Below are 26,187 nucleotides of genomic sequence, written 5' to 3'. Positions count from 1 at the left end.
TTCCACCAGGCGTTTTGGCACAGCTGAATGGTTACGATGGGAGTTAAAGGATTTCTCAAACATGCAAGAAAGAATCTTGGCGACGCTCTGAGTATGTTTTTGATGAGGGAATAACATCATAACGTGATGCGAAGCTCAAAAAAGTTGATTCCACATAATTCTACCCATTTTATAATAAGCAGATTAACACAACTTTACGTTGTGCTTTCTCATTTAGTTTTCTCTACTTTCAACTAAATAATTTTGGCCCAAATTTTGGGTCGGATTAGGGTTGAATTTTGGCTATAAACGTAAATTCTATTGGCAAGAGAAAACACAACATCTGTGCTGGTGGTTCTTGTGCTTGAGAAGATGCTTCCCAGTCTCTTGTGATTCACTGACAGGTGGAGGCCACAACTGTTAGCTTCTGATGGGTTGGTGGGGTTGAAGGCTGAGCCTAAGTCCACAAACAGGATCCTGACTGAGTAGTCGTGGTGGTGCAGGATGAGGTCTAGTCCCATCATTTGTCGACTCGTTTGTCCTGTGAGGTCCTTCAGATTCTTCAACACCAGTTGACCACAAAAAATCCTTTTCAAAGGATCCTTTTTTTTGGCTCTAGTAGCCTCTATTTCATAGATTGACAGGAAACAAGGCTGTGAGAGAGTGGGAAAACATGTGGCAAATGTCAACAGGCCAGGATTCAAACCTGTAACGGCCCCTTCAAGAATGGAGGCCTCCGAATATGCATTACCCCCTTTGCCACCTCCCCAAGAGGTGTTCAACATCTGACTGAATTTTCTCAGGCGTGAGTGGAAGATGGCATTCAGTCATGAAGCTTTTCTGGTGTTCTGACCATGAAAGAGCCTGTTTGCTTCCAGTTTCATTTGATTAAAACTTTAAATAACTGTAAGAACTCTTAGCTGTTACTGTGTCCACCATTAGCCAAACCATGCACCGTGATATACACTGAATATGTGCTTAAGAGGGAATTTTTGTGTGCGACTCCTCTTTGACTTGAATAACAGTTTATTTTATTTTATTTTTTTGTTTTTATTCTTTAGTGCTTTAGAAATAGGAGTGACCGAAAACACTAAAAAAGTAACGACTGTTTAATGTTTGAACTGTACCTAGCTGAAAAGGGTAAGCTTGTACAGCCGTATTTTATTGCCCATCATAAAAGGGGTACTTTTAAGAGCTTTTTTTTGTTAGTTTTTTTTTTTCAGAAGGCGGCACTTGTCATAAAAAAAAAAGTTTAAAAACCACTGATTTGGAAGATTGGAGTGCTGCAGGCGAGGGAGAATGCTGCCTCCAGGACAGAAACACAAACAGAGTTACATCACATGGCACCAAGAATAAATGCAACAACAGGGCATGAACTGGGAAAGAGACAATGACAAACATGTTTTTCAGGGAATGCTAATTTATCCAAATGTTTTGTAACTGATTTTAAGAAGTTTGATTTCTTGGATGTTGGTACAGCACAAGATGTCAGGCCGTTTCTAGCTCTTTCAGTCCATCCAATCTAAATATAGCATGAGGGATGTGCAGTAAAAGCCGTGGTTGGTGGGCAACGGGATGTGTAACAGCTGGATTACCACCAATCTGTTTTTTATTAAACAGTTACTTATTAGAAAAACCCTACAGGTAGTTTATTTAAGACCTGTATTAAATTTAATTTGTTTTATTTTATTGACTCAAATATGAATAGTTCACTAAAATAAATCATGAATGAAAAGGAGCAGAAAGAAGTATAAACTTATATTGGCTAATGGAGTCTTGACAAAAGTTCAGTCTGGAAGACTCTAGTCGCACCTGCCTCATCAATCAGCGCCCGCCTCTCTGCAACCTGGACCTATCGGGCCTCATCTTCCTCCGACCGCCTCCACCAGTACAGACCCCGGGGGGGTCTACATTCCTATGCTGCATCGAAGTCCAGCTCGATGTCCCTGGCCGGGGCCTGAACGCCAAAGGACTTTTTATTTTCATGCTCATTTTGTCATTAAACTCTTTTAATCGCCTTCTTTCTCCGTTTGAGTCTCTCCAGATTGAATTAGACATATTTGAAATACAGGAGAAATGCACAAAAAACATCAGTTTAATCAATGATTTTCAAATTTCTTTTAAATGCAGAAAGAGATTTAAATTGTTTTATCTCACTTCTATAAACTTTAACTGAAATATGTCATTGTCATTCTAAATCTAAATCTTTTGAATATCTCAGGGGATTCTTATTTCTTCTACTGTTTCTAGTAATTCACTCTTCTTTTCATATCAAGACAAATGCTACCAACATGATCAACTACTGCTAAATAAGATGCTTTGAAAGCTGCATAGAACTTTATGGAGAAAATTCAGATGAAAGTGTTTACTTTTTGTCTCATTACAATAGGTTTTGATTAATATATGCAAAATTCCCCTTAAAATTGAGCTGCTATAAATTACATAAAAAAAAAATCTTACCTTGAGTAACAAAATACTCAGTTAACACCTTGTCATATACATTTACTTCTTTTATTAATTTTCTATAAAGCTGCACAACACTATATGCGAGGTGAATTATGATCCATTCAGAAGAAAAAAAAAATCTTAAGGAGGCTCATCAGAGTTTGTAAATTCTCCACCATACATGACATTAATTATTAAAAACTCCTGCAGGGCACCAGTCTAAACACACACAAAAAAATGATTATGAAAAATTAACCAGATTAGATGTAGAAAATGTTTTAAATGGATTTTAAAATATTCAATTCAATATTCAAAATCAGCAACTTGTTGTTCTTTGATGTGATTTGCAGGTGATAACATCGGTTTGGCAGACTTCATCGGAGAAACCCTTCAGAACCGACCAACGATTTCTTCTTTTCTCAATGAATGCTGTAAGTAATTCTCATTCTGTTTTCAGTTTGTGCTTTCTCTGTGCATCAAGTCAAATATTCATTAGCTGGGAATTCTTTCTTAATGTCTATAGAAATCTGTAGATCCAGGTTCTGCAGTTTTAACATCTGCATGCAAAATGCCCGGGGCAAGCCTTCTGCTAACCTCCAAATCCCAGTACAGCTTGTGAAACAATTAAAGCCAAAAATTCCTCAGAAATAAAGGTAGCACTAACACTAAATGGCGAAATAAAGTCAAATGGTAACTTTTGCTTCACTGTATTTGGCCTCAGTGTGACTGACAGCAAGCAGATCCTAATCGCCCCATTTAGCAGCAAGCAGGGGGTGCCTACTCACCGCCCAGGGGTAAAAAACAAACTCCAGATGGCTGCAGACACATGAAACTAATGTTCTGGATCAAATGACTCATAATTTGTTTATGGTGCTTGTCCCCTCAAACACATCTATTGCCGCTGTTGGCCACTACTCATATGGACTGCATCAAAAACTACTACTACAAAAAAACAACAACATTGAATTGAAAACTGTATTGCAAGGCAATATGAAAATGATCTTGTTCAATTTTAAAAAGATTGTCTTTCTTTTAACAGAAAAAAAACATCTAAATCTTACCTGATGTCTTTAATGTGTTCAAATACAAACAAATCTCTCAAATTACATTTAGTCTGTATGTGCTGCTAGTTTTGCAGGAGTACCCAGAAAGTTGTGACTGCATCCAAACAGACGTCAGGTGTGTGGAGGTCAACCTCGAGGAGGTTCCCCTGGTTTCACCAAATGTTACATGGCTGTAAGTTCAACCCTCTTAATCCTGCTGAGAAGAACTTCTTAAATCCTCCACATTCTGAAGAGAATGGTCCATTTCAGCAGCTGAATCTTTGTGAAAGTTTCGAGATGCGTTGATGTTAGAGAAACATTTTTGTTTTGTGTGGCTTTGCTCAAAATGTTGAAACTGACACAGATTCAGAAATGCAAAATATATAAAGGACTCTTTCCCCCTCACAGACGGTGTCTGTACCCATTTTTCATTTCATTAAACCAATTTTCTTATTAGTCAAAGATAACCTGAGTAAATTTAAACATTTTCAAATAAATCTGTTTTTATGAATATGAAAACGTTTTCCAGAACGGCTTGGTAACATATAAACCCCCCTGTAAACTAAATACATAGTTGTGATATATTTTGTGGGAAAAACCGCCGACAATCAGTTCTTTAAAATAGAGTCTTAACTGCTTTAGAGCTCTAAATATAATTTCGACCAAATGTTCTGTTTTGCTCACTGTCTCTGTATTTTCCACCGCACTGTAAAATGAGATAAGTTTGATTTATTAAATTATCCCTTCTTTTCCACCAAGTGGATACTCAAAAATGAAGGTCATTTTTCTAAAGGACTTTACCATCTTCTTCTTAAGCGTAATTAATTTAAAGATAATTTTAAAAATAAAGATTTAGAGGGTAGGCTGGTTTTGTTAGAGCAAGGGAAAATGATTATTTGTTTATGTGTTAGTAAATATGATTTGTAGTATAATTCTATTAATCATCCCAATGACAAACTGGACATTCATGTCTGAGAGAAAATGTCTGCCAAATGCCATTTGTCCCTTAGACTGTCATTGGCTGAGTCGGTGTCCTGTGAGGTAAATGAACTTTGAACAAATGAGCAGCCATCAGAATGAGTCACCTCAATATGTAATGAGTGCGCAGTTATTAGGCAATTTGTTTTTCTTTGGGGATTAACTTTATCACTGAAAACCACAAAATTTTAATAAACCTCCAACCTAATAATGTACGAAAGTAAGGGAAAGGTTTTGGCTTATCTAGGAGAATATATCATTTAATATTTCCTTTAATGTTATGCAGTGAAGTATTTTGATGCATGTGCTGCATAAAAAAAACAAACATGTTTTTTTTTGTTCCCTCAACCACTCCTTGAGGTGAGTGATTTCTAAAACTGGCGGTGGATTTGAGAGTAGGCTTTGAGTCTGCCTTCAATCTGAAAAGGTTAAACCAGCTCATATTTAATGATTACGGCTCATACCAGCTGCCCATTGTGAATCCTTTCATCAAGGCTCTCATCTCATCCGTATATTTATGCCTTGAAAAATCTGTTCTAAAATATTTCTTGGCTTGGCCTTGACATTTTAACTTATGTGTCTTTTTCAGCAGTGATTGGATTTAAGCCCTCTTCACCCCGTCCACGTCTACGTGCACTCAGGAGTCTTTAAAAGATGTTTTTCAACTTTTGACTTTTCAGACTCGGTGAAAGTCATTTCAGTTTACTAATATACATCTGAATCAACAGTTGTGCAAACTGCACATTTTAAATGGCCAAATTTGACAGAAACAAATGAAAGAAAGACACGACAAAATTTAAAAGAGCTATATTTAGTATTTTCCACTTCATGGCACAATCAAGTAACTGTTAACCTTCAGTTGTCAGGAAAATGATCTGTATTATTATTATAAAGTTTATTTGATAGGGACAGACACACATCGACATTGACAAACTGAATAAAACAGGAGTCCCATGTTTGCATCATGGTGCAATAGCAACAGCTAATTCGCAGCATTTGTCCCTAGTTGGGCTTTTTAAAAAATAACTCTAAAAATTGAAGTGATAATCATTTAAAATAGCACAACATAATGTCTCTATATCTATATGGCCTCTGTCCCTTCCCGACAGTCCGCCTTCAGTGCATCATCACAACAAAGCCTTTCAAAACCTGACTGAGAAGTAGTTTGTATAATAAGCTCAGCAGATTCCACCAGGTGTTTGCTAATCGCTGCTGCCACTAGTCTAGAGGAGCTGAGTGGGGATTGGGTGAGGTAGGGGTGCTCTGTGAGGTGGAAGCTCCAACAACAAGCTTTGTGGAAATGGGCCGTGTTTTGAGCATTTTTTTGCTTAAACTGAAAAGTTTAAGTTTATTAAACATGTTGGTTCAATAACTAATTAATTGAATAACTAATTTAATAACTAGCTAGCTATTAATTAATAATGACTGCCAGGGGAGATATAATTTATGAAATATGGATGAAAGAATCAAAGCAACACCCCAGGTATCATATAAAGCTCAAAAGGTAAATTTTACATAACAGGCTCATACTTTTATCTTGAGTAGTAAATGATACACTTTCAGCAGTAAGAATTTATTTTTATTACGAGTCAAAGAATAAAAGTGAGTTTTCAAATAGGTTTTGAAAATGTCTAATGCTGGAGAGGACCTGACGTGAAGAGGCAATTTGTTCCACAATTTAGGATCAGTCATAGAGGAGCTTAAAATTAATTTCAAATCCGTCTGGCAGCCGGTGGAAGGATGCTGTTATGGGGAATATGTGGTCTTGCTTGCATGTGCCAGTTAGTAACAGTGCTGCAGACCTGCTGAATGAAGACTATTATAGTCGCTGAGATGATTTGAAGGGGAGGACGGCTCTCTCAAAGTCTGAAACAAATGAATTTATGTCGGCTGCTTTAGTTGTGCAAGTAACTTCTGATGAAAAAAATAGATTTGATTAGAGCATTCATGAATTAAAAATCACTTCAAAGTCCACACATTTATTTTTTTATACATTTATCAAGCGGCAAAGTCATAAAGGTTATACAGACCAAACACAATAATGTATTTTTCCTGAGAAACAGACGTTGTCTACTTGTCATAAACGCCTTGATACAGATAGTTCCACTTGTGCTACAGCTTCCCTCATTTCACAACTACATATGAGCTGCCGTAATTAATATGTTGATGATAAATTTATCTCATATTGCATAACACAATATGTTTCTGGTCTGTAAAATGCGCTTTATAAAGTTTACTTTATTTACCACTGTGTCTATTTTTGTTAATTGAACAGATGAATATATCACCCTCCACCATCTGGAAAATGTCCCCAAGGAGGAGCCAGACCTGTGGAGCTCCCCGCTTAAAGAGATAATAATGAATATGGATAAACTTGTGATTTGAACAAGAGTTAAATAAAAAAAAAAGAAAATATTTGACACATTTTTACTCTCATTATTCTGGCATTTAACAAAGAGAAATTATTTTGGTAATTCTAACTGACTTAAAACATGAAAAGTCTTGTCTGATTTAAATTCAGACAATGAGTAAATAAAAGGTGTTTGCCTAATTTCAATTGCATATTTATTAATAGTTTTCAAAAGAAAATGAAAATGAATAAAAATAGAGATACAATATCCCCCGCCCCCAACAGATATGATGCGTAATATTGTCATTAGTAACTGTACTGAATTGTGGTAGCTTTTGCTTTGCATTAAATAACACTGTTACATTTTACTCCAACCCTTATCACAAATAAGCTAAGAATGTTTTACAGATTGTAGCTTTTATCTGAAATGCTTGAAAAAGTGATCGAGAAAGAATCTGTAAGAATCTACAAAACATTTAGTGGTTAACATTTCAAATTGGTGAGAATGTGTGAGGGAAGTACGGTGGCAAAATTCCTGGCAAATCACACGCCTGCTTAGAGAGTTTGCTTGTTCTGTTTGTGCAGTCACTTTGAATTGCCCTTTGGTGTGTCTCTGTGCAAGGCTGTCTATTGTGTGATAAACTGGTGACCTCCACTTTTGTTTCCCCAGTGTCTTATATACTGGATGCTGGAGATAGCAAAGCCTCGGTATAAAACATGGATGGATGGGTCTTAGACTGGCCTACTATCCCACATCGTGCCAATCACTATAAAAGGGCTGTTATTTCCCATTCAGTGCATCACTCTCAGGCTGACCCTCCAGCAGTGTTGTGGTACTCGAGATCGGTCTTGGTCTCGAGTCCGGTCTTAAGACCGTTTTCTGATGGTCTCGGTCTCGTCTCGGACTCGACCGCATTTGGTCTCGGTCTTGTCTCGGTCTCGGGCTCTGAGGACTCGGCATTTTATTTCAAGACCAGTCGAGACCGCAACTGTGAAAATATCACTAAACGTGCAGCATACTGTCCACTTTATTTGTTAACATCTTTGTTTTCAGTGGATGCAAAACTCACCGATTAAAATCCAAGCAACTACGTGTTTCTCCCCCTCCCCCTCCCCTCCCCACCTTTCACTCGCGTGCGGCGCTACTCCCTCCTCCCTCCTCCCCCTCCCCACCTTTCACTCGCACGCGGCGCTCCAGGACATGCGCAGTGGTTTTCTCTCAGCAGCAGAAAATGTTTGTCTAATCGTCAGTAATATAATAGCGCTGCATAAATAGTAAGAAATCCGATGGCCAGAGCTAACTCAGCAGCGCTTCGCTTTCAGAGACGATGGGGACAACGTCTAACTATTTTCGTCACTTAGAAAAGTAGCTCAAAGAAGGTAAGCCCCGTTAACGTGATGTTAGCAAAGCTAGCTGTACAGAGACACATAAGAATTTGTGATGAAAAAAAGTCACTCACTGCCTGAATTATTGTGCGGAGATGTTGACTGACTTGTCGCATATATAGGACAACGCTATGTCCAAAAGTCTGCAATATAGTGATGTGACATTCAGAAACAGTCGATTCTTCTCCACGGCTCTTTATTTATTAGATAGGACTGGAGTGTCACTCACTGAGAGCCGTTGTTCTATCAGATTACCATACACTGTCAGAATAGCATACGTGCAGTGAGTACCATGCCTGCGCATGCGCATTAAGAAGTCCGACCGTCAGAGGAGTTCAGTTCACCATATGCAGCAAGTTATGACGAAAATAAGTCATTAAATTGTTTTCAATGATAACTATATAGATATACATGTGTTGTCATGGTTGCAAAGTGTATTTAAAGCAGGTCTGGCTGCAGCTGGAGTCAGCTACAACACACGCCCGTGTAAAACTCACTTAACCGCTAAGTCAGGATGCCATACAACTGTTAATAACAGATCTACGTCATGATTCTATGTTCCTAGCATACATGCAGTGAGTACCATGCCAGCGCATGCGCCTTAAGAAGTCCGACCGTCAGTGGAGTTGTCAGTTCAGCATATGCAACAAGTTATGACGAAAATAAGTCATTAAATTGTTTATAATATGACATAATATGATAATTAGATAGATATACATGTGTTGTCGTGGTTTCAAAGTGTATTTAAAGTAGGTCTGGCTGCAGCTGGATGCCATACAACTGTTAATAACCAAGTGTATGATGATCTACGTCATGATTCTATGTTGCTGATTAAATAAAATCATATGGTAATGACAGCGTATGCATGTCTGAGCTAAGCGTACGACTATCTGACAACGTATGCTGATCTGACAGAACACCGTGAGTTCGTGTTAAGCGTATGACGATCTGACCTGACAGAACACCCGTTCTTTGTTCTAGTAATGCTCTGTGTACACTGCATCATTATTTAATTATGTACGTTGATATTTAAATGAACAAATAACTAAAACACAAGAACGAAAGAGCACGCAGAGCATGCACATTGCTCTTTGTTTTTGTTCAAAGTGGCAGCTGTAATGTCTGCCATGGTGTCAGACTACCTGGCTTCATGTACTGGGAGAGAGAGTGAAAACAGTCACGATGAGCGCCTTCTGTTTGGTTACTTCTTGCTTGTTGCTCCTTGGTCAGTGTTCATAGTTGAGTGTTATTTACCATCAGGGCATTGCCTCAATTGCTATGTTTAATGGTGCAACAGTGGTGGATTCTTATATGAGCAATATGGGCAAATTCCCAGGGTGTTATGTTTTTAGGGATGGCACGAGACCATCACACATTGTAACACAGAAATGGAATATTTAATATTGGTAAAATGTATTAAGTATTTAATATCTAGGTGTTTTTATGGGAATATGGATCTTTCAGATTATTCTGAGAAGCAATTTCGATCATATTTTACATTTTATTGTGTCATAGCTGTAGCTGGTCTTGGTCTTGACTCGGTCTCGACTTTCCTCGGTCTTGGTCTTGACTTGGTCTCGGACCCTAAAAGTCTTGGTCTTGTCTCGGTCTCGATACACTCTGGTCTTGGTATAGTCTTGGTCTCGGGTTAGGTGGTCTTGAACACAACACTGCCCTCCAGGTTACACTTAGAGTAATGTTAAGCACTGAAACTTCTTGCCATTTACTTTTTATTTCTTCACAAGGCCATTTAAAAGCAACAGAGCCAGAGTTAAACGAGCGCTGAGCGCCAAAATGACCCTCTGCAACTGAATTAACATTTTATTCCGTAATGAGATCTAAATATTATTTATTAGATTATTTGACAGATAAAGGGCACATTATTGAATTTTACTGTAAATGTGCCAGAAGGTAACTCTTTAAAAGATCATAATGTAAATAAACAAACCAATTACACTTGTTGCAGTAACATGTCTGTTTTCAGCTTCACACTTCGTTGCTCTGCGAAAAGAATTACCTAAAATCTCTGTATGTAATTAAAGCCACAACAGAGTGCTGGAAACATGATCGCCAGTGCTTTATCCCGAAATTGACAATGAGCAGTTTTGAGCCAGATTCAGAGCATCGTTCCCAAGTGATCCAGTCGATCACAGAACAGGACAGTGTGTTATCAAGATGACAGCAGACTGCTGGTAGGAGAGCTGTTTGAGTTTAACTCAAAAGTTCATTAAAAACATTAAAATCATGTAAAATAATCCAACAAAAAGGCTAATTATTGTATCTCACTATATTTTACAAAAGAATACAAGCAGCAGGGATAGTATAGAATAATATAACTTTTCTGCAGGGTTATTTTTGACTAATGTATGTGCAATACGTTACCGTACATTCAAAAATAATCTCTTGATTGAACATTATTCAGGCGGAAGAGTAATCATCTTGCAACCGGAAAGTTGATGGTTTGATTCCAGCCTTCTCCTGTGCCACATGTAGATGTAGCTCTAGTGCAGAAGAGCACTGAGGGTTCAGCACTACATAACCTCAATCCAGTTTTTTACATAAAACTTAAAAAGCATTGGAGGAATTTTCAATAACTAACATTTATGGGGAAAAGAAATAATCAATTTCACCAACTCTAACCCATTTTACATCACAATTTGTGCAAGAAGATTTATAGATATTTTTATTGTTGGAAAAAAAGCAAGTCATGAAGTCGATTCAGACAAATGTGAAAGGGCATAAAGGTCTGCAAATAAGAAAAAATAAATGCTAATTCAGTTCTTTTAGACTGTTGCAATGCAGTTTTATGCTAGGTTGAGTTTTTTAAGCTTTACATCATGTTATAAAGTTATTCCCTCATCAAGGGCATACTAGGAGTGTTGCCTTGATACATGGATGAATGTTTGCGAGATCCTTCCAGTGGCAGCTAATCGGGGTGCCTAAACGCTTGCTCCCCCAAAAGCACCGCATGTTTCCACAAATCACAATGTGCCCGGAAAATACTTAATACTGCCCCTTTAAAGGTGGGGTAGAATGCATTTTCTAGGCTCATAGTACTAGTTTTGCCTGACACCTTGAACTGTTGTGAACTTTTACAAACTTTTATTATCGAGTCTTTTAATATGACATTTAAAAAGTAAGAAAAATCGATTTTTATCTTGGTCAGGACACTCTTCCAAAGAGAAAGAATGAATGTTAGGTGGATGTTAGTAACTAAGCCTCTCATTTTTTCATTTGGTCACCTTAGTTTGCTTCAGTTTGTAGCTAATGTCCTGTCCTGGACCAGACTCTGCATGATTTAGTAGCATTTTGTTTCCCAGCACATAACAATGGGTCATTTTTATTAATTGGAATGGTTTTACTTTTGTGTAACCAGAACGTGTTCCCTCTGCAGTGTGTGCTTCATTCGTCACCTTCCAAGAAAGTATCTTCCTTTTGTTTTATCAGCGTTTAAGTTACTAACTGTTTTTTCTTTTGTCCTGGTTCATCCAAGGCTAGAGAGAATGTCTGTGTAATCTTTATCTCTTTCCTTACTTTCTCTTTGGCTAAAGAGCACAATAAAAATCAACCATATTTGAAACGGGTTTGAAATTTTATATGCTGAAATATTTTAGCTTGACAAGCAAAAAAAAGGTGTTTCTGTAGAATACCCTTATTTTCTAGCATGATTTGCATGATTTGAGGAAACAAACAGATTAATTGACCTCAATTCATTGTCCATAACTTAATATATATTTGCAGGGCTTTTGTTGCTGCTGATGGTGGAGATTTTGATCAAGCAGACTTAAAGTCAAATTTGTTTCGATAAACACCAATTTTTCTGATGACTGGAGATGATCTGCCGCTGACATTTAGATTCTTTCAAGAAGTTTGGCTTTAGCCCTCCCTCTGTGTTGACACTGCAGAAGATTTTGCTCTGAAAGTATAATGTTCCTTAAATTATTTAATTTCTCAGACATTTTTAAGTGCTTTAGAGCTCCGGCAGATGGTTCTTCTCCTTTCATAGTGAAAGAAAATGCTAAAAAAAAGCATTCTGAATAAAAACACAGGCGTTGTTTGTGTGGTTACTCAGAGCTCATAATGCTTCATTTGTTTCAGTCATTTTACCTTTTTTTTCCCCAACTCACTGTACTGTAGGTGGCTCATCCTGCTTAATGTGCTTAGTGTTATTCTGACATTATTTGGCTTTTATTACAGGTCACTGAGGAGCAACAAGATCCAAATTCTGGACGACTTTGTTTTCTCTGAATACTCTGCACTGGAGAGATTGTGAGTAATTTTATGCCTGCTGCTTCCGTTCCTCACAAACACGTTCCACTTATTGGTTTAATGGATCAGAGTTCAAATTTTGGGCTTTTTTTAAAAAATGGAAACTTAAGTGTAAATGAAGGTACACCATAAAGACAGTAATGGAAAATGTGTCTGGATTAAGTAAAGCTATAATGGTAAAACTACAGTGTAAGATGTGACACAATGAACAAAGATTCATTTGGTCTTAAAAAAAAACATTTTAGCTGTCAAACAAAAATTAAATCAACCTGTTTTATAGTGCACCTCCATGTTGCAGCTATACGAGTGCTGCAGTTTTAAAATTCAAATAATATTAAATGTGTTGAAGGGATTTTTCTGAACACCTCAAATAAAATTTAAAAGTAGAATTTATTGTATGATGAAAATACAGATTTTTTTGTTGTTGTTTTTGATCATTTGTGTGTAATTTTATAGACATTTCTTTGCACAACTATATTTGTCTGCAAACTGGCCACACAGATGTTGATGGCTGATTTTAATTACTGCGTATTATACGTTATGCTTAAAAAGTCACATTTCCACAGCTTGGCAAGGTTTTGTTTTCTGAGGCAACTCTTTTCGACTCTGCATTAATACTGGGCCAAATGAGTTTAGCAGGGAAGAACTGTGACACATAAAAAGCTTTAATACAGAGGGCAGGACATTTCAAATAACTCTGAAAATATGGGGTGAGTTTTTATGGAGGAGGATGTTGAGCCTTTCTGATGAGTGGAAAACAAGTCAGTCTTTTGTTTCAGTCATTTTATGTGTTGGCTTCACATTGTACTTCGGAAATTGATGTTGTTTTTGTTTGCAAAATCACTCATGTAGTATATTAGATTGTTTTATGTTTGTAACATTCTTATACATCAGTAAAACCACTCCGAACTCAACAGTGGTATTCAGTTGGGATTATAACTTTGAGCCGCTTGTTTCCAACTTCCATAAATTGTTCCAGACATATTTCCATCTGAAAGGGTAAATTCAGATGGAAATCTAGTTCATACTTTTCAAGCCTTACATTACCTATTTTCTGGATTCATGTTTTTAAAACGTGAAAATTAAAATGCAATAGAGATCCCATTTTGAAATACCATTAGATAATCAGAAATATATTCTGCTGCAGACCCTGAAGAAATGGGAACAACTCGAGGAAAGAGATTCTCCCATACATACACGCACACACAAAAAATTAAATACCATTTTCAGTAACACTTTATTTGAAGGGGTTTGCATAAGACTGACATGACACTGTCATAAACATGACATAACACCTGTCATGAACATGAAGAAGTCTTTATGAATGTTTATGACAGTTGTCATGGAGTGTCATTTGGTAAATAATGACATTTTTAATGCAAAGTTGCTCTAAAAGTTGCATTAAAAGTCCATTAAAAGTGCCAACTTTGCATGATTTTGTAAATTATGATAATTCAATGCAAAGTTGGCATTTTTAATGGACTTTTAATGCAACTTTTAGTGTTAACTGTTATGTCATGTTTATGACAGTGTCATGCACACCCCTTCAAATAAAGTGTTACTGCATTTTCTTCCTATAACCTAATTATTGCAATGGAAATAATTGTAACCTTTTGTATTACACAAAATGCCAAGTCAAAATGACTTGTACCATTCATTTGACAAAAGGTTGGAGACCTGTCATCTGTTAAATGGAAAATAACAATATAATTAAGGTAGTTGTGCATGAACCTTTTGGAAGGGATTCATTTGTCAGTCTTTAAGATTGTAGGTGTGTTTATATTTTTATTCCTATATTTTATGTTGTGTAACATTTTGACTCGGGTATTCTGCCTCTGCATGTCCATTTGAAATGCTCCTCTAGAGCACATTGTGCTGGATGGTAGTTCGTGTTTGGCTCGTAGTGATTTTGTTTTCAAAACAAGGCAGTATCTGTCTGTGTTTCTCTGTGTGTATCTGTTTGGAGAAGGAAGTTGTTTGTTTCTTTGTGCGGTTTAAGTTCAAATAAGAGTGAACGTCAAGACTCAGCCAGTGAAATTAGTTTGAAACTTATAACCTGTGCTTTCCTTGGAGGAAACAAGGTTGTGTTTGTTGGAGTACTCAACCAGCTCGCCACCCCAATCTGCCACCAAACAATAGTTTTCTGTTCATGTGCAAATATGCAACAGGAGTCGGTACTTTTGTTTGCAAACAATATCGAAATCCAGCCACCCATGCACAACATCTGTGTGTTTTTCAGAGCTTGCATAAGTTTATTGGTAGAATAAGCCAAACCTGTTGGAAAAACCTTGTTGTTGCGCAACACCTCCTCCTCCCCCTTTTCTCTCTACTTCCCCTCCTGAGAGGAGGGAGATGTGCTACCAGCTCTCCGCCTAACGGGTGAATTGAGTTTCCTAAATCTGCTGGGATTTACCCTGTCCAGAACTGAAGTAAACTCTGTTTAAACTGGTGTCGAGAAAGACTAGCCTGGTTTCTGACGACCTCCGTCCAGATGTCCCACCCTTCTTCCCCCCATGAATTAGCCAGACTGAACAGCCTGCAGTCAACTAGTTCCACAGAGCACACCTGTTAACAGTCGCTCTTTCTCTTTATTACAACGTGCACTTGTTACTGAACCAGGTTGGTTTTAGTGACTCGGGCGAGTGCCAAGGATGTTGTTTTGCATATAGTTTTTGGCTAAAAGCAACCTGTCAAACATTTTCCACTTTTTCCTCCCCAGAATCAAACTTCATAGCTATTTTATGACCATCAAAGAACTTTAAGGTGACTCATTAATTGAATGTCCACATCTTTTAGATTTTCTTAATGCTAATTATTTTATTAGTAAGACATTTTTGCAAGGGTCTGTACAGCTTAAATCAGTAGCAGAAATAATCAAATAAATAAAATCAATCATCTAGGCTATCTCTCCCTAATGCTGACACTGAGAACTAAAAAAGGGAACCTTTGACAGAGACGGACCGAGTTTGGCATCTTGAACCCCAGGACTGTCCTGATGATGAAGGAGGTGTTGCAGCAGCACGAGGCTCCCAGCGCTGATCGATGAGGGCAGACGTCCCTGCAGGTCTGATGAGCTTCCATCTCTGCTTCGATAGTGAGGCCACACGGGACTTGGGTGCTGGTAAGAAGGGTACTTACTTGGAGCAGCAGGTCTCGGGTCTTAGTATGACTTCCTCTTGTGCGTAGCAGTCCTCAGCTTTTTGTCTTGCGGCTCTGAAGCTCCCTTCTCCTCATCTTATGATCTTTCTGGTCCGTTGAGATGTAGACGAGCTGGTCTCAGGGAAGGAACGCACCAGTTCTTCCTCTTTGCCTTTGTTCTTTGTCTTTATCTTCATCTTTGCCTTGATCTTTGTCTTTGGGCTCTGAACCCAGCTGATGAGAGAAGTGCAATTTGAAGCCACATGTTGCGGGGCTAACTGGTTGGTCCCCATGCGCAGGACAGTCTTCGGCTCTGTGGCCCCGGTTCTTCTTCAGCTGCAGAGTTCTTTGTCCATCTCGATCTTGGCTTGAAGCTGCCAGGAGGATCCAACCAAAGGTTCCTCTTTTGCACCCACCTTTTATAGCGTTTATTCACCCTTTTGGAGTGTTTACATCGGCTAGCACTGTTGCTGTGCCTGTCTCATTGGCTGACTGCTTGGCTACTTATCCAATTACTCAAAATGTCTAGATTTTATTCTTTAAACCTTTAATGCTTTGAAATAAGGAGTAGTCTGAACTATTTTAATACATATGCAGGCTGAAACTTACTTCCTCTTTCTTCAGGAAACCTGCTCTTCCTGTTTCATGAAACTCTCTCTATCTGACTATGATTTTATATGATTAGATAGAAAAAAGAAGAATTAAAGCAAAGTTTTCAGGACACAATCACAACACACACAACCAGATCAATTTTATTACAGTCTCACTCTATGTTGGGTCTTGATGTCACTTGTGTGATTAATTTCAAAAGTAACTTTATTTATTGTTACTATTAAACTAAAATCTCCAGCATGGGGAAGTGGGATGATCTCGACTTTTCTCGACAACCTCTTTAATGAAAGCACAGATTTCACATTCTGCACTGCGAAATGGAGAGAGAGCGCGAGAGAGCAATGCTGTGATGAAAGCCTTTTTTAAATGATTTGTTAAAATATTTTTCAGTGTCGATGTTCCGAGAAACGATTAAAACTACGCAGGATTGTCGATTGTTCCCCTGTTGTAAGTTTGGAGGCGCACATGCTGCTGCGTGTGTGTAGCGACTGCTCCTTTGAGACACATCCTGCATACTTTAATTATGAGAGATTAGTGGATTTTTTTCAAACCTCTTCTGAGTTAAGACAGGCCCTCAATTTCAGTCTGCTTGAAATTTAAGTCATGTCACTCTTGTATACTGCTTCACTGTTTTGTTTGCAGTCCAGTCTGTTGTCTAGGCGAACCCTGAGCTGAAGTCACCTTCTTTATTTTCAGCACATTCAAGATGATTTGATTGTTTCCACGCAAAGCTGTCCACCAACTCTCTAAACTCTGCCTTTTGTCTACCTCTGATTCACCCAACAACTGGAAAGTTGTCTGAGTATTTCTGCAGACTCTGACTTGAACTGGAAGATTAAGGTGTACAAAATGATAAGGACTGGTAAAAGTGCTGCTCCCTGTTCTCTAATGTCTTTTCTAATCCAATCAGAGCTCTGGTTTCTTTCTTTCTCTCAAACTCAGCCTCCACGGCTTTTAAACCAAAACCCCAATGAAACGATCCAAGAATAATGCTTCTTTTGACCGAGTTTAGTTTTTTCAGTCACATCCTGGACGCCGTTGTTGTAGTGGCCAGAAAATTGTGCCCTCAAAGCGCAGTAAAGCTCCAGCAGTAAGAGAAGTAGCTCAGTATAAGGCAATGTAATCATCCGGAATGGACAGATTTTCTGACTTGACAAAAGGTACAGGTAAAAAAACAACAACCTCCTTAGTCATTCTAGAGAAAAATGTTCAGGAACTCGGAGCAGAAATGCCCCTATTCTTCCTCTGAGGATGGATGATTTGATAATAGTTATGAAATGTACTGGATATAAAAGAATATTAAGCTTTATTTTTACCTGCAGAAATCAACTTCATACAAATACATTGCTACAGTTGCATATTACCACAAAGTTTGGGTGTTTTTATTTATATTTAGACTGTAACTGACAGGAAATAACCTGGAATGACTTCATACTTGGTCTGGTTTCTTTTCTAGTCTGGAGCAGCATTTGCTGCTGCACAATGAGCCATTCCCCCAGCAAACTGACGCCTCAAACTGACGGGGTTTAAGGTTGATTTGCAAAATAACAAACATGCCCCCTTTCCAACTTCCACCTGAAATATTTTCAGAGTGTAATGCTGCTTCTTTTTGCTATATCAATCGTTTTTATAATTAAATGAGACTTTTAGGTTGTTGTGCGCCAACCACAAAAAAGATAAACAAAGAAAGTAGGTCATTTCCCCATCTGAAGTTTTATCTTTTGCAGAAGTGCTTCATATGGAGAAGGCCTGGCTGCACTGAGGCTGCTGTGTAACTCTGTGTTCTGAAGTGAAATGCAGTTAAACTGTTTCTTGGAAAGATTTTACTACTATTTCTTTATCTTCCCCTTTGTTGCAAATGGATTATCTATTTTTAACTATACAGCCTCTGGTGGACTAGATTGCATCACATAACATTCTGCAGCACATGAAAACTCATGATAGGTTGATGCCATTACATCAGAGTGTGATACAGGGATGCATAATGAATCACTGTTGATCAGGATTTATATACTTTAATAGTTAATCTACGGCAAGTGGATGCAGTAGTCCACCACTATTACTGTTTCTGTACATGTTCTACTCTATTTTATAAGATTAATTTAGTTTTTTGGTAGGACTGCTGGTTGCAGTGATTACATGGATGCAAACATTCTCAGCTGTGAGCAACTTTGTGGCTCTAAAGTAGCCAGACAAAACAAAACACACAAAATTTCAGTGCACTCTTTTGGTGGACATAAAAACCACCCCATACTGGTTATGGTTTGAATGTATAGAAAACAAAGTGTTTCTAAAGTGTATTGAAGGAGCAATGTTTCATTTTTTTAATGCATCAGATAATTGATGTTTTACACAATTAGTTTTGTAAACAGTAAACATTGTTTAGCTGTAGTTTCAGAAAATGTATGTTCTCTGTTCTCAGATTTCTACAAAACAACAGCCTCCAGTTCATATCAAAACACGCCTTCAGTGGACTGTACAGTCTTAAGAAGCTGTAAGTATCTTGGTCACTTTATCAAATGCTATTAATCTACCCAGAAAAGCTATATGAATTTTTTTTTGCATTGTGCTTAATATGCTTATCTTATAATTTCCAAATTAGTGGGAAGTCTGAGTAAACTTTGCCTCTGTTCTTCAGTAAAGCAGCAGATGGTTATTTATTGTATTAACAGTCCCATTTTGGGTCAGGCTTAGGTTATAGATCTAAACTTTTAACCGTTTTCACAAGCAGTTGTGAATCATTGTGTTATTTTCAGGAGCTCAGTGAATTCCACCTTGCTACTAAGTTAGGATATCACCTGAGCAGTAAAACTATTCATGAAATCTTTCCACTAAACATTTCAGTCAACTGTGATATGGTAAAGCAAAAGCAGCAGCGATTCAGGCACAGACTGGTAGGTCAGAAAAATCTGAGGTGGCTCATGCTAGGGTGCAGTGTGTGCATAATTCACTAACTTTCTGCAGAGTCGGCTTCGTGTGGCCTTTTAAATGAGCTCCAGACCAGTGTGTGAAGAGGTTCATGGTACAGGAGAATCATCTAAATTTAAGGCTGGCGGTCTTAAAAATACATGTTGCAAATGTCTATGCATGAGGAAATCAAGGGGATCTCATGGAATATCAAGTCTTAATACATTTTAGAAGCATGTGGGTTACTTGTTATGAATAGTCTATGAATGCTGAGATCAGAATTGGGTCAAGCCATCATATTCACTTTCAGTTTTGAGCACTAATACCTAATTGAGTGAATCTTAATTAGTACTGACGGAGTGTCTTCATTGTGTCATGCAAGAAATTAAGCAATGTTATTTTACGGTTATAACTGCAATATTAATGGAAACGTTGTGAAAATTCTGCGTGCTGTTGACCTGCTGAACATTGGACACTTTCAGTGCATCTGTCAACGTGGCTTACTTAATGATCAAATTATTTAAAATACACTTTCAAACGTGGAGGAAGGTGAAACGGGAACATCAACTACCCAAGGCAGTGAATCTTCCGCTGCAATTTAATCACAATCCAGATGCACAGTCCAATGGAGGTCTTACATTACCAAGTGTAATGCAAAGATTTGGATAAACGAGTGCAAAGGACACTGCCACAAGACTTTGGAGCAGGGGCGTAATGAATCACACTTGTGCCTGTCATTCTGTGGACGAGACTGGGTTGGCAGCACCCAGTCTTCTGGTTTGGCAAATAAATTGGCTTGCCTGACTGAACTGTAAGGGTAAAGTTTGTTGGAGGACAGTGTGTGGTGCACAGTTTTTATTTGGGGGTTGGACTTTCCCCTTAGTTCTAGTAAACTACTGCTAATTCTGTAGCATACAGATTCATTTTGGGTAATTTCCTGGTTATCATTGGGACATAGTCCCTTCCTTTTCAATTGCGTGCGCTAAGCAAAGTCCCATAAGGACATCGGCAAGGAAGGATGGTGCATAGGAACTTCTTTGGCTTGTACAGAACCCTGAACTTAAACAACATAAAACCTTCAGGAGCCTGACCTCATAAATGATCTCCTGGGAAAATAGCCAAATACTCCCTTGAACATACTTCTAAGTTACTGGCTTCTCAGCTTTATTTCAGCTACTGGAGAAGAAAATTAGTGGGCCAACTCTTTAATACAACCAAAGTATTCAGAGTATGATGTCATTAAAATTCATGTGAACTTAAACGCAAGCATCCCGATACTTTTGGCAACATAGTGTAGATTTAGAGATAAATATCTTAAATGTAATGAATACGGCGAGTTCACAGATTTTATTAGTAAGTAGAAACTTGAGCTCTCATGAGGAAGCAAGGAGATTACAGCTTTAGTTATCTTACCCAAATATGGACCTGCAAGCCTGTTTGGACTGTGACCCTTTTTCAGAATCATGATTACGGCTACTCTGTAGTAAAACAGGAGAATAGCCAGAGTTCAGATCAACCTAAGCAGGAACATCAGTTCTCAGAAACCAAAGACCATCTAAAACATTTAGCCGTAGTCAACAAGTCATTACATTAATGCTGTTTTGAGATTTAGGCTTGCTGACAATTCCTCACAATATTTAATCATGTAGTCTTTGTCTGACCTAACCTCTAAGTCTGTGTTTCCTACTCCTCTCAGGTTTCTCAGCAACAACTTAATATCCTCCCTCAGTCCTGGCGTGTTCAAGGATCTGAGTCAGTTAGAATGGCTGTGAGTATCACATATCTGTTTTACATAATAAATACACTCAAGTTTGCATCCACTCATTGATATGATTTGATATGAAGCATTCTTTTTAAGGGGACAAACTGAAACCACAACAACAAAAAACAACAGTCCATTCAATACATTCATTGAACAGAGATATCAACTTAAAAAATACATACAAAGTTGCAAAAGTAGTAGGTTTTTTATTTTTGTGAATATGTTTTAATAGGATTTATGTTGCAGTTGAAAACAAAATGGTGCATGATAGTGATGTATAATGTTCACAACTACTAACATTTAGCTCAATTTTCCTTTGAGGTTTGACAAACTTCGTTCTTTTATGACCATCACAAGCATGCCCGTTCTCTTGATCGCAAATAATTAAACTAAACTGAGGGGTTTGCTAGCATGGAAACTACTTTTTGCACATGCATTAGGGTTGAAGCTTTGGAGATTCTGCACCAGAAGGTTAATATTAGAGGATATTTAAACCAAAACATGTTTTAACATGTGCCTTGCATGAGTCTCTTAGGAACACCCATTTGTGTCCAGACTCAACCCCTCTGACCTAAGCTGCTACTCTAAAATGCAGAGATAGTGGCTTTAGTGATTAACAGCAACCAAGGGATTACCAAGGCTCAACCCTGTCATAAATTGAAGGATCCTGGGACGTGCAGCCGCTGTACCCTCTAAGGCAAACATCGGCATGGACTGAAACTGAAAAATAAAAACCTTCTCCGAAAAAATTTATGGTTTCTTTGCAACTATCTCAGGAAGATTTGAGCAAATATCAGCAAGAGTGAAGTTATATATTTGCGTACTCATTCCACAAACAGTTCAAATAAATAATTTAAGCCCAAAATAAATTACATCCGTGCAGATAATGAGCCAGTGTAAACCTCTGACTGGAACTGTGTATGCTGGAAACATAAACTGTATGATGGCATTTGTGGGGGTCCGTTTTAGAGTGGATCCCCACACCATTCTCATTTACTCTCAAGAGTAAATGAGTAAATGAGAATGATGAAGCACATTGTGTTTTGTTCTAGTGTTCACATGAATGTGTGTGGTATTTCTACACACATTGTACAGCTGCGTTGTTCAGTTTGAAATGACTCAATTAGCTCCAAGTAAAGGAAGTGCTGCTCCAAATCGAAAGGAGAAAAATCGGTTGGCTGGCAGAAGTGAACAACTGTCTTTAACTAAAGATTTACAGAGAACAAAACTTGGTGTTGTTTTCTAATGATATGAAATATATATCAAATTTTTCAGATTAGCTCCAGAACAATTTATAGACAGCTTTTACTAATGGCAGTATAGTCCATATGTCCTTTTAGACTGATGCATTATTTTTTCAATTTGTACATAGTTAAAGACATGTGTTTTTGCAAAATGCTGAAACACACAAGACCACATTCAAATAACTGGGTACTAATGATGTAATAATTTTTCCTGCCAGGATGTTGGATCATAACCCACTTAGCAGTTTGACTCATGAGACGTTCTTCGGACTTCGTTCGCTCGTATTTCTGTGAGTCTGTTTTTATTGTTCATCTAACATTGTGATATGGATCTTCACCAGTTTGATGAAAAATGCGTTTCCTATGGGATGTGAACTAGATAGCAGGATTGGCATGATGCTTTGGGCAAGGCTACGCTGGGAAAGTTTAGGTCTTACCAATTATGTGGACGTTTCTTTGTCACACACCATTTACACAAGCATTGTTGGTGACAAAGTAAACTCTTAGGGACAGAGTTTCTGCTGATGGCATCTGATCTTATAAAAGTATGCCTCTTTACCACATAGCAAAATGATGTTTAAAGGAATGATGTAGCATGGATACAGGTACATCTTCATAAATTCAAAAATTCATTCGGGTGAGATGCGTTTGTCAGACTAAAAGTGTATTTTGAAAATAACTTTTAAGCAGGAATTAAACATACTTTTCATTTTTTATTGAAAACACAACCTTCTAATCTTCTAAGAAATTAAATGTGGTGTTTTCATTAGATATTAGCAGGAAATCATCGTAATTAAAATAAAGACTTAAAAATATTAGCCTGTGTGTAAATCATCAAAATAATGTGTTTCACCTGCACATGTATTACAGTGAGTGCTTCTATACTAACAACCACCGACCCATGAAATTTAAAATCATAGAATGAACCTTGATGGAAAATGTTACTATTAGAAAATGATGCAGTCTTTGCACAGGAACAATTGGAAATTGTTTAATTCTCTAACACAGGTTCCATATTGTAATATCAAAAGCATCTAAAATGATCTGTTTCAGCCATCCACTAATGGCAGTATAGTCCATATGTCTATACTGCCATGTAAAAACATCAGTTTCTTCACTTACATCAGTATGTCTCAATGCTCGTCCTCAGGGACCACAGCCCTGTGGTCAGGTGTTTGAATAAGTGGGTGATTAACACACATCTGCAGCCCTTGATGGTTTGCAGAGGAGGTCATGCAATCATTTAAATCAGGTGTTCTGGAACAGAAACGCATCTGAGATATTCAGGGCAATGGTCCCTGAGGACTGGAATTGAGCAACACTGATTTAGCTATTCTCTTGTCCCTATCAGCTGAAGTCCTTCTTTATTTTTTCTGTGCAGATTTAGATCAACAGCTATGATTGTTAAACCCTGCCTCAATTTCACAGAGCATTCTTGATCCAGTCCTCCGCACAGCAGCAGAACTTCCTGAGGTGCAGCAAAAGATGTTTTTCTAGCAGCTTGCCAAAAAACAGTTGACAGATCCTGGGTGGAAAAAGCTTTTTGCTGCCTAATTGTCTTAAAAAGACCATCAGTGTTGATCAAAATGACATTTCTACCTGCTGCCACATTGGTGTTCGAAGGTATCTGAATGCGGCTATAAAGGGTAACAGATGGTGTTTGAAGGTATCTGAATGTGGCTATAAAGGGTAACAGACGGTGGCCGTGTATGCTGCAGGTTACAAAATATGACACTTTTGATGTACTTTCGACTAAGGATCGAAACTAAGGACCAGCAACACTTGATTGCTGACTGATGTGCCGAAGCAAAAATGCTCAGTGAAGGTTTTGGACCATATAAAATAATTTCTCCCTCCGAAGGTGGCAACCCAATAATCTGTTCTGTCTTGCTTCATTTCAGCTTGATGTCCAAGGTCTATAAAAAGTGCTAATTAACACGTGTTAACTGATTATGATCTTGATTTACATTCTTCTACATGAGCTGTCATCAGGATAACTGGAATACTCTGTGGCAGTGAAGGAAACTTCCACAGACTACAGTTTAATATATGGCCAATTGGAAATTATGCATCCATCCATTTTCTTTACACCCTTGTCCCTCGGTGGGGTCAGGAGGGGTGCTGGTGCCTATCTCCAGCTAACGTTCCGGACAGGTCGCCAGTCTATCGCAGGGCAACACAGAGACACACAACCATGCACACACACACCTAGGGGCAATTTAGAGAAACCAATTAACCTGACAGTCATGTTTTTGGACTGTGGGAGGAAACCGGAGTACCCGGAGAAAACCCACGCATGCACAGGGAGAACATGCAAACTCCATGCAGAAAGACCGGGGCCAGGAATCGAACCCAGAACCTTCTTGCTGCAAGGCAACAGCTCTACCAACTGCGCCATTTGTCCATTATGCATTTACTTAATTTAATGGTCAGATTATTGTTATCACTAAGCACCATCTGCTTGGGGAAAGCATGCCATTTCTCATTGGCAACATTTTTTCCCACACAAAACTACCCTAGCATGCAGGAGCGTTGGAGAAAAGAATCAATTTTGAATTTGCTTTATCCATACTTTTTTGTCCAATTAAAGTCTTAAGTGAAAGTCTTGAAAGCGCTCACTGTTGCCGGTCATCTATTTCAATAAAACATTTTAGGTGCTGAATCAACCCAAAGCATACCAAATCTCAAGGCACTCGAAATTATACATCATTTTTTGAGATTTAGTGGGAAAAGCTCTAATCCTTGTTGAGATGAATGATCCGCAATGGATGTGCTTGTAAGAAGAGTGCATTCATCAAAGGTGGAGAGATGGAGAAGGGTGTATTGTACAAAATCCCATCGTTTTGAGATTTATATAATGTTATTCCCTCATTAAAAACACACCAGGAGTGTTGCTTTGACTCTTTTATGCATGTTTGAATACTTGAATCTCCTGCAGGAGCCATTAGGGGGTGCCTTAGCCTTAGCGCTGCAGTCCCCATCTGAGCTCCTTCCCACAGCACCTCTCCCACAAGCAACATCAATAAGCTCCTACGAACTGAACTCTCCTCTGCAATCAGTTGTAAAACGTGTCAATGGAGAGGAATTGTTGTGACGATGTGCTGAAGTAGAGTGTCGAAGGTTCTTAAAGAGACAGAGGACAATTTCCAGGCATTAGATATGACTATGATGCAAAGTCACATTTCTTTTAAGTTGTTTAAGATTTATACAGCCTTTTCATAACAACTGAAGATAACAGTTACTTGATTGCACTATAAAATGGTACTATGTGCTTGGAAATACATAACACTTCTCCTTTAATATTACTTTCACTCCCTTAGCCAGAAAAGGCCAACTGACTTATCTCCCACTGGTGTATCGCAACAACTTTTTTTTATGTGCTGGCAGTTTCAAAGAATGAATCATGCAAATTTTCCAATATTTCCAAATATAGTTGGAAATATATTTTCATTTATATTTCCAAAATATAGAACCATTTGTGTAGAGTTTACCTGCTTGCAAAGTAAAGATCACAAGATGTAACCAAAAAATGAACAAGACATCTGTTTCAAGGACGGAGGGAAGATTTCTGGAGTAAGTGACATCAAACTAGACGCTTAGTGGAGATATGATGTTGATCTGTTAGTGTGGATAAGATTGAAGGACACCAACACTAAGTACTTTGACCTACTGTGACTGGGAGTTAACCAAAACCACACATCCATGTATACTTGCTTTGTTTGTCCTTCACATCTCATTAAGCTTTATGAAAGTCATCTGGGAAATTTCTGTTTAAGCTTTAACAGGCAGAAAAAATCCAGCAAGCAAACTGCCAGCATACCTTGATTATTAGTGTGAAATTTAAAATGAGAAGTGACTGATGGAGACCTTTAAATCTGAAAGCACCAAACTGATAATATGTCAGTCTGTTAGCATCTATTTGTCTTGACATTATCATTTTGTTCCTTACTGATTGATATTGGATTATTTCCAACTGGTGCACATAATGCAATTGTGAGTTTAAGCCGCTTTCAGAAGAAGTAAACCCACAGGCGCAAACTGTTCTAATGACTCAATGAAGTTCTTATTTTGAAG

The 26,187-nt window shown here is 38.0% G+C and overlaps 1 protein-coding gene across 1 annotated transcript in view; it reads left to right on the top strand.

Moving 5' to 3' along the window:
- The window catches only part of rxfp2a (relaxin family peptide receptor 2a), a 125,614-nt gene that overhangs the window by 66,857 nt on the left and 32,570 nt on the right, over positions 1 to 26,187 (top strand). The window contains exons 4-9 of the mRNA XM_088012602.1: positions 2,775 to 2,855; positions 3,555 to 3,660; positions 12,379 to 12,450; positions 18,623 to 18,694; positions 20,804 to 20,875; positions 22,332 to 22,403. Coding sequence (XP_087868728.1) covers positions 2,775 to 2,855; positions 3,555 to 3,660; positions 12,379 to 12,450; positions 18,623 to 18,694; positions 20,804 to 20,875; positions 22,332 to 22,403 — 475 coding nt within the window. The remainder of the gene's footprint in view (positions 1 to 2,774; positions 2,856 to 3,554; positions 3,661 to 12,378; positions 12,451 to 18,622; positions 18,695 to 20,803; positions 20,876 to 22,331; positions 22,404 to 26,187) is intronic.

This window comes from Poecilia mexicana, unplaced genomic scaffold, assembly GCF_051168715.1.
Source record: "Poecilia mexicana isolate PSO_F unplaced genomic scaffold, ASM5116871v1 scaffold_14, whole genome shotgun sequence".
Taxonomy (NCBI): domain Eukaryota; kingdom Metazoa; phylum Chordata; class Actinopteri; order Cyprinodontiformes; family Poeciliidae; genus Poecilia; species Poecilia mexicana.
The sequence above is the reverse complement of the archived record's forward strand: the minus strand, read 5'-3'. Positions and strand labels throughout refer to the sequence as shown.